A 10,104-nucleotide genomic window follows, 5' to 3' on the forward strand; every position below is an offset into this window, starting at 1 on the left:
AAAATAAGCGATTAAAAACGTCACTAGTTTTCAAATGAGAACTGCTCTAATGTATATATCAACCAAACAGGTATCCAATATCTCACATAAACAGCTGACTATTGTGCCAGCAAAGAAACCTTAACTCAATGATTGTTAGACATTTAGTTGGCAAAGCAAATGACTCGTCAAACTGGGGACACGTTGTAAAAAATATGCAAATGTTCCTGTACGTTCTGTAAAAAAGAAAGAGTAAAAAAAATGATATAACCAAGTATAATAAAAAAACTATAAGAACTGCAATTCCAATGTATTTATACTTCGAACAGTACAAGTGAGGATTGGACCAATGATGATGTTGTGTCTGTAATCAAAGAAAATACAAAGGACGTTTTTCTGTCTTTTTAATATTTTGATATTGCTTGATACCACTGTAATATTAATATTAATCCTTTACATTATTGTAACATTTAGTAGTTATGATTTGTAATTATAGCCCTACTTTTTTGTCAGACGGTGTACTGCATTTAACTTTTAACTTTTTTGTAATACTTAAAATGTAAGCGAAACCAAGGATTATAAGGGAAAAAAACATCTCTTTCCTACTCTAACTGGGGTTTCGCTGTTGTTGACTGCACGAGTTCTTCACAGCCGAGTCATATTACGTCTCCGCCTACCAAAAGTTTCCCCCAATCATTTCCTTGCCGTCAAACATAAATCCAGGCTTCGCCTCCTGAGTCTCTAGACTCTTCAGCAATCGTCCAAGAGTAGACCTCTCACTCACATTTCTTCTTAAGTCACAGTTGCAAAGCTGAGCATTAGAAACGCGACCACTTGCAATTTCCGTTCTTCTCTGCAAAATTTTGAAAAGTCGAAGGATCGTCAAAAACTTTTATTTTTGACATTTTTGTTGACTTTAAAGGATTCAAGTTTGCCAGTCAAGCTGTGCGCCCATACAGGCTGTCACTGCAGTCTTTGGGCACAGCGCTTGGATTTAGAAAGAAGGATTTTCTCCCTTTTTTCTTTTTTTTTTACTGCGAGAAGCTGTTGTTTAAATTTTTCGCATGAATCTCCTCGACCCTTACCTGAAGATGACAGAAGAACAGGAGAAGTGTCACTCTGACGCTCCCAGCCCCAGCATGTCTGAGGACTCCACAGGCTCACCGTGCCCGTCCGGGTCCAGTTCGGACACTGAGAACACCCGGCCGTCCGACAACCACCTCCTCTTGGGTCCAGACTTCAAGAAAGAGGGCGAAGAAGAAAAGTTCCCCGTGTGTATCAGAGATGCGGTGTCCCAGGTGTTGAAGGGCTACGACTGGACGCTGGTGCCCATGCCGGTGCGCGTCAACGGCTCAAGTAAAAGTAAACCTCACGTCAAAAGACCCATGAATGCATTCATGGTCTGGGCTCAAGCCGCACGGAGGAAGCTGGCCGATCAATACCCCCATTTGCACAACGCGGAACTCAGCAAAACCCTGGGCAAACTTTGGAGGTAGGTTCGCTTTGCATTCCCAATCACTTGTGCGTTTTTACGCGCCGCTGTGCGCAGCGCACTATTTCTTCGATGAAATGCACCACCTGCCTGCTGTTTTACGTAGAGCTGCTTCAATCTGTCTGGGAATTTGACTAACGCATTTCAAACTATATTTCTCTCAATTACTGTTTTCTTATTGTGATTTTGGATATCTTTCTTAATTGTATGTTCGAGTAGGTTATAGAAGTGGTTTAGACTTAGGATGCGCACACTTTTATTTTAGCTGCCTTCTCTTGATAGTTAATATTAAAACAGTGGCTGCAATAATTCAGTTAATTGCACATCTCCTACAGTAATTAATCAACTGTGTTTTGTGCTTGTTGTTAATTGAATACGTTTTAATGTGAATGTACAATTCTCTGTGATATTTTCAGATTGCTCAACGAAGCAGAGAAGCGCCCGTTTGTGGAAGAAGCTGAGCGTTTGAGAGTGCAGCATAAGAAGGATCACCCCGACTACAAATATCAGCCAAGGCGGAGAAAGTCTGTCAAGAACGGGCAAAACGACCCCGAGGACGGCGAGCAAACCCACATCTCTCCAACTGCGATCTTTAAGGCGCTGCAGCGGGCCGATTCTCCAGCTTCAAGTTTGGGCGAGGTGCACTCTCCAGTAGAGCATTCAGGTAAGAACAACAACAAAAAAGAAATTAAGAAGAAAACAATTTGCTGGTATTGTTTTACCAAATATGACTCTTTGTGGCCTGCTTGTAGAAATCATTATTCATATTTAGAAGCTGTTAGAGCCTTGAACAGACACCTGTTAATGATTAGTGATTAATGATTAGTGTTTTATGAGCCATCATGCAGATATCTGTCAGTATAGTGTCAACAAACTCTTCCTCCTTAAACCGTTTGCAAATCTACTGCTATTTCAATTGACCAGTCCCTCGTGCAGGTACATTTTATTTCAAGGCTAACTCTGCCTTTCCTCTAACCAGGTCAGTCCCAGGGCCCACCAACACCCCCAACCACCCCCAAGACAGACCTCCCCTCCAGCAAGGCTGATCTGAAGCGCGAGGGTCGCCCCATGCAGGAGGGCACCAGTCGCCAGCTCAACATCGACTTTGGAGCTGTGGACATTGGCGAGCTGAGCAGCGAGGTCATCTCCAACATGGGCAGCTTTGATGTTGATGAGTTTGATCAGTACCTGCCACCTCACAGCCACGCCGGAGTGACGGGAGCAGCCCAGGCTGGCTACACCGGCAGCTATGGCATTAGCAGCTCCTCAGTTGGCCATGCGGCTAATGTCGGGGCCCACGCCTGGATGTCCAAGCAGCAGCAGCAGCAGCAGCAGCAGCAGCACTCTCTGACCACCCTGGGTGGAGGAGGAGAGCAAGGCCAGCAGGGTCAACAGAGAACCACCCAGATCAAGACAGAGCAGCTGAGCCCCAGCCACTACAGTGAGCAGCAGGGCTCCCCGCAGCACGTCACCTATGGGTCCTTCAACCTGCAGCACTACAGCACCTCCTCTTACCCCTCAATCACAAGAGCACAGTATGACTATTCAGACCACCAAGGTGGGGCCAACTCCTACTACAGCCATGCGTCTGGCCAGGGCTCCGGCCTGTACTCCACCTTCAGCTACATGAGCCCCAGCCAGAGGCCGATGTACACCCCGATCGCCGACACCACAGGGGTGCCCTCTGTGCCGCAGACCCACAGTCCGCAAAACTGGGAGCAGCAGCCCATTTACACACAGCTCTCCAGGCCTTGAGGAGGCGGCCCTCAGCACTGACTGTACAACACCCATCACATCTTAGACCATAGATCATAGACGTTTTTTCTGCACGGTGGCCTTTGTGCCACCATGACACACACCCTTCATCCCCAACATAAAAAACAAACATGAAAAGGACTTTTTTTATTGTACTGAAAATATATCTTTGGATTGGCTCACAACAGTGCCTTTTGTATTGGTTGGAATTGTGATTATATTTTTTTAGATCTAATGTTTAAAAAAAAAAAAAGTTAAATCCTCTGTGAGGATATACTGGTTATAAATATTTTAGTATGTACTGTGTATGTGTTTTGCTCTTGTCATCACCATCATCATCATACTCAGTGTCATCAGCATCGTCATCATCACCATTTGAAGGTTTAATTAATCTAAAGTAGCGGGAATGCCGGGTAAAAAGTACCCTCAGTGGCCTTACGTCTCTATTTTTTGTACACAAGTAAGAAACATCAGTTTACTGACACTGCCGTCTTATAATGCCTACAGCCTACATTCTGCTTTGAATTTTTGTACTGTACATATTGTATTGTAATTCCCATGAGATGCAAGAATTGAGCAATGCAGGTTCAAAATAGATTTGAATTTTTGGCCATGATATGACCGTGTCATCAGAGAATTAGTCAAATATTCTACTTCTTGTTCTTTGCTTTAGCTCAAATGATTGTGTTGGAAACGTATAGCAGGTGCCATTTAAATTCTACTAGGGGCCTTACTGTGTTGCTAGATGTAACTGAGCAACGCTTGCTTTTATCTGGGTACTGCCTTGATACCATTGGTGCCTCCGGAGCCAAAGTGGAGAGGCTCCTTCCACTGGCATTGCAGTGTTGAAACCACGGCATAGTTCTTACTTCCTGCTGGAGGAGATGCAGGAAGTCACCTTTGACCTGATTCTCCTCAGCAGCCAGCAGGTCTGAGTCTGGCGTGCTTCTGTCATTCCTACAGCCACATCCTTTTTTTCTAACCTTTTTTCTTAATTTATTCTTTAGCATTAATTTTATTTGAGAATAACTATTTGCAATTGTCTTTTTAATTCAGCAGCAGCTAACTGAGATGAAAAGTTTTCAGCGAAGTTGTTTGCTGTCATATGTGGTACAAATTTGTTTATTTATCATTTGTAAATGTTTCCATATTAAAGTTTCTTTTATTCATGATCTAGTTATGTACAGATTACTTATAATTACACAATGAGTCTTTCTCTAAAAACAGAAAAACTGGAAGTTGTCTTTTTTTTCTCTAACAAATTAATTAATGGATATGGAAGCTGCGGCTGTTTTTTGTAAAGAATTTGCTGGAATCAACAGAATACTTTTTGTTTTTGAAAAAAGTTGTGTTCCTCATTTTATATTCTGTATCATTAGTTCTCATCTCGTCATCTCCTTAATGCAGTTTCCGTAGGTAAACATGGCATTGTCTTAAAAGCTTATCTTTTGTATTATATTATTTGCAATAAAAACAAAACACTGAGAAATATGCAATCGTCTGGTGCCATTCATTAATTATAAGCACGTTTCATACTGTATTATCATGTGTTGAGGTATTTGCCAGACAACGATCAGTAAGGTCAGTTATGACAAGGTGGTGTTGTTTAAATTGAGGTGTTGTTTACTGAGTTTGAATCACTTCGGAGCATCCACCAACCACACAGAAGATTGTTGTAATGTGACACAGATAATTTAACTTCTGCATTAATCAGAGGCGGTGTGTCTGATACCCACTGCAGCAGCTTGGTTACATTTTCTTGTGAAGTGGAAATGAAAATCGGTACATGCATGTTGTGGTACTGGGAACAGTGGTTTTTGCTTCTGGCTTCTCAGACCATGAGGTCACAGGTCCATTATTACCACAGACTATTGAGAAGACGTATGTCCACACCCCTCCCCCCGCCTGTATACACCATAGCTTAAAGAAACAAACTAGACATTGAATATTGTTTATTCATTACTTGCCAAGTAATATAGGAATAGAGCTGACCTTAATAAATCAGTGGCAGTGTAAACACAATCAGGTACTATAGCTTTGTGTTGAAATTTGAGGCACATTCACAGATGACGTCTCTTTCCTCACATCAACTCGACTGAACCTTTTCTCTGCCACCCACCACTGCACCTCATCTCACTGTGATGACTGGACATTTTTTTTAAAAATTTTTTAAGTTACCTCAACTTATCATACAAACGATTACACAAAGACCATTCTTTCAAATCAATAAAATTGACAGATAATTACAGTATTACCAACTAAACTGAATTTAATTCAAATGAAAAATATTTCGATGAACCAATCACAACTCATTTCATTGTAACATTTTAGTATTGGCACTAGTCTGTGTAACTTCCTCTCAAAATATCTTTATCAAAAAGGGAAGCAGCTTTTTATTTTTTCACTATGTAGCACCAACGTGTAAAGAGGAATAAAGTAAGGACTCCTTGAGACATTGTTAATAACATGAATGTATTTATTAGCTGATTTTAATTGTTTAAATTACACAGAATGTCAGTGAGTAATAAATAAATATAATAAACTATTTAACAGTGTTTTAGTGGGTATAGTTAAAAACAAACATGTCAGTGTATTTCTAGGTAATGCTGTGTATATCTCTATCTATTGGTATATATCAATATGTCATACTATCCTAAGATGCCAACATGTTGCTCACATGTGGGGTTTGTTGAAAGTGGAAAGCAGTAACTAAACAGTGGGAATGTTTTGGCTGAAAGGGAAATTACACGATTTTAACACACAATACCGCACGGAATTCACTGACTGATGATGACACTGTATCAGTAAGTGTAGCCGACACTTCTAATTGTCAAAGTTGGTTTCCACAATGTATATTTATTGTTTTAAATTCCAGCACTGTCACTGGTTTGCAGTTAAAACAATAAAATGCCTGCAGTTGTTTATTATGCTCTTCTTTTTTTGTTATCTCTGATATCTCGGCTTCTTCTTCAGTAACTTTGCTTCAAACTGCTTCTGCTAGCTGCTGATTAAAACAGTATTGTGTTATATAAACGTAAAAAAAAAAATAGAAAAATAGAATATATCAATATGTAAGACTACTGCAGGCTTGACTCTGCTGTCTCTGGTTAAATATGAGGGCTGAGTGTGTGAAGCCCTGAGCCCACCTCCCACAGAGAGCTCCCCTGAGGCACATCCATCACTGGATCTCCAGTGGCTCAGACCCGGAGCGAGGCAGCAGGGCAGCGGGGCAGCGGGGCCTCGGGGCCTAACAGGGCAAAGGGAGGCCAGTTAGTGATTTAGCAGGGGATCACAAGGAAAGGTACTTTTTTTTGTCTTCCAACCCAAGGAATTGTGTTAATGACTGACATGGCTGAGACATTAAGATGCCGGATCACTACATTTTCAAACTACAAGAATTCAAAATAGGACTCCAAAAATGGAAAACAAGAACAGCAGACTGTCAGAAAGAAGATCTGAAGGGAATAATGGAGCGCAATCAACACAAACATTGACATTATAGTTGTTAGGAGGAGTTCTAAACGTAAAAGAAATCCTGCCTCACTCAAACAATTGGCAAAAGTCATCCCAGTGTCCTGATGCTGTCTGAGCTGGCTCCAACAGGCGTATAGTAACACAGTACTCAGGACATGATTGGCCCCTGATGGAAGACGTTGCCTGAGATTTAAACTGGAGCCAACATTTCTGTTCAGCAAACAAGGGGAAAAGTCGACTTTGGTAAACACAGGTCCATGTTCTTCCAGCTTCAGAGAAGGACCAGAACACGTTTGCTCAATTGTTTCATTCTCTGTTTGTTGGCGTGTGTGCATGGGAAAATGTGAAACGTTTACATTTTCAAGTCCAGCTCATCATGAGTTCAGGTGATCCTATTATCACATTTTAGAAATAATTAGTCTTTTAAAATTCATGAATAACAAACACTATTTCTACGTTGTACCTTCCACTTTCTATTACAGGAATGTCAGAAAGCGTGTGGGTGGGATTAACGTTTTTAATAAAAGTCAGAGGAGACCATTTTGTTGTGTGTGACATAAAGTTAGAGTTAAAGTTAGAGTAGCTGGACGGTGACAGCCACTTTCATTGTGTTTCATCAGAATAGTGTGTCACGTGTGTCACCAAATCAGGAAATGACATCAGGATTGAGGCTTTCCCTGGGCGAGACCATGCTGACTCATTTGTTGGGCTTTTCTGCCACTGGCAGCCTTGCCCAGTAGCAGACCAAACACAGTGATACATTTAATATGTTCCATACATCCTGTCTTAAAGGCAAGGCAAATAAAAAGCATCTTTTCTAAACCGTGAACCTCAGCCTCCTGTCGTCGGCTCAGAGAGTCTTGGCAGTGGCAGAGTGACCCCGGCCAGTTAGTGGATCGGAGGCTATGATGGGACTGCTCCCCTCTGAACAGCAGGAGTGCCCTGATGAATGTTTCCAAGAAGGATCGGAAACAAGACCAAATTTTTCTTTCTTTCTTTTTCAGACAGGCCGTTCCACGGGCAATTTTCCCAGGACGACCCCATTATTATTCCACAGAGACGTCTGCCCCCTCCGAACCCTATGGGTGGTCTTTCTGACGGCAAAGGGGAAAAGAGGAAAAGAAAAGGAAAAGGGAAGAAAAAAAAAATCCGCTGATACACCCGCGGAGACTGGACAACAATAAAATACACAACAAAGTAAAAAGAGATGACGAGACAAACAGCACTCCGGCATATTGCAAGCTTACTCCGTCTACACTGATGGACTATTGTGTGTATAAACGTTCTGTGACAGTATTTCAAAGAAAACCGTTCCTGTATACAGATATATTTCAAACATAATATTTTATTATGACCAGTTTATTGTGTGTATTTTGTAGCCGGTAACCGTTCCTCTGTTTTGATTACCCTCAGGGACAGCTTGAATTGACCCCCACACTGAGTTGCTTTTAAATTGTTCAGTCCATAAAATCCTTTCTTAAACTAATAAGAAACATCCAGTGGAGGAAACCCCTGCTAAATCACCGAGAGAGACAAGCTGACCACAAGGCCGTTACCATGGACGCTACACCCTCGGCTGAAAAACTACCATGTGCTGATTCAAGTCGGGAGCAAACATTTCCCACATCCTGAAGCGTATTGATTATTTTATACATTGAATCAGAAGAGTTCCCTGAATAACAGTCACAGGAGCCAACGAACTCCTGACGAATGATATTTATCTAAGTTTACTATACCGTCTTGCCACTGTTTGATTTCGCCCTCTGTTTGAGTAGACTTAGGAAGTGAGACTTTGTTCCACAGCCATCCATCTTGCGCTGGGCCCATGAGGACATCGGCCTGTGCCAAGAGGCCAAGCTGGGCCAGCCTGCTGGAACCCTTGGTGAGCTCCCTGCCTTTGTCTGAGGATGTAGAAGAAACCTGGCACCGGCCCGAGGTCAGCGTCCCAAAATTATATTACCATAATCCCATTAAGTGTGTCTGAGGCCTCATGAGCTCCAGCTCAGTCTGGAGGAGGTAGGTGAGGGATGGCAGTGGGTGGTTCGGTGGCTGAAGAAATGGAGATGGTACTGTGTGAGGCCATTAATTATATCTCATGCGCAGGCTGCGTATGCTGTAGCTTAATTACCTGTGCTTTATATCTTAGACTATGTGATATATTTGGCAAATACTATGCAAATGCAAGATGTGTCATAATGTCATGTATTAATGTAGGCCTCGGTTGAAGCCTGTGTTTTATCCCAGTATGTGCAGCCTATTTTCTGTGAGACTTTAACTGTGCAAAAAAAAAGAAGACAACTTTAATAAGTAAAGCCAGGAGCCAAAACAAGACGATGGATCAAGTGGGTGTGTCTTTAAGCTTCATTTAATCAAGCTTTCGCATCCTTATCTTTATTATCCCTTGTGCTTCGAATAAGGATTCTCTCGAATAATAATGAGATTTTCCAACCATTTCTACATTTGTTTCCGATTAAGACACAGAAAGAAAAGCTTGGCTGTCCAGCCAACCACGGATACAGTAGCTTGTCTTCGCTAATTCCCTCGTCTGTACCCAGTAAATCTCCACAGAACATATCCTTTTATAGTGCACATGCCCAATTTGGCACAGGTTGTTTGAGGGGATGCAAAATCGACATGTCAGCAAAAGCATGAGAGCTGACTGTAAGCCGTGATCGAGCAGTTGATCTTGAGGCATAACCGAGGTGGTAACACATATAGAGAGAGATTATGTGACGTGCAACACAAGAATGCAGCCTAGTTCCTGTGTTTTTTCATCGTTTTAAATTGGTACCACAGCTATGTGTAAAATAACCCAAAATTTGTCGCAATTATGTATTTTTATGCCACGCAGCCTTAAACTTTTACAGATTTGTTCAGCTACTGAATTGCAAACAGGAGGGCTGTTCCGAGCTTTCTGTTTGCTTGGTTTCTCGCATGAAAAACAATGTCAATTTAACAATTGTCTCAGATCCGAGTGAGAGGAGTTGCACAAGGGGTGGGAGTATATGTTCTGTAAAGTGTGTGTTTTTTTCGTGGGAGCAGAAGTATTAGCTGCTAGTTCTGGCGGTGACTACAGTGATTGTCGGCAGCCATTTCTTTACTTACAGGGCCCAGCATCTCAAACATACCTCCCCTATGTTTGTCCATTCCATCTATGGGACAACCAGTGAGCCTTAATCCCTTGTCCAAATAAGTTAATACCTAAACTAACATGTAAAAGTAAAGTTCAGGGCCAGATGCAGATTCCTGAGAGACACACTGTGCATAACCTGGCAGTAAACCAATTAATTACACACAGAGCGATAAAGTGACACCCACACACAAATCTGCAGGCTCTCTCTCTCTCTCTCTCTCTCTATCTCACTGAGTCGCACACACTAACGGGGGAAATTATCTATTTTTGT

At 42.0% G+C, this 10,104-nt stretch overlaps 1 protein-coding gene across 1 annotated transcript; it reads left to right on the forward strand.

The window, feature by feature from the left end:
- The first annotated feature begins 739 nt into the window (after window positions 1-739).
- Window positions 740-4,710, forward strand: sox9a (SRY-box transcription factor 9a). Its single transcript, XM_079176839.1, has 3 exons — window positions 740-1,471; window positions 1,888-2,135; window positions 2,451-4,710. Exons 1-3 carry the CDS (start codon window positions 1,044-1,046, stop codon window positions 3,224-3,226), a joined length of 1,452 nt encoding a protein of 483 aa, XP_079032965.1. The 5' UTR covers window positions 740-1,043; the 3' UTR covers window positions 3,227-4,710.
- Window positions 4,711-10,104: the final 5,394 nt, after the last annotated feature.

Source organism: Pholis gunnellus (assembly GCF_910591455.1).
Source record: "Pholis gunnellus genome assembly, chromosome: 17".
NCBI lineage: Eukaryota > Metazoa > Chordata > Actinopteri > Perciformes > Pholidae > Pholis > Pholis gunnellus.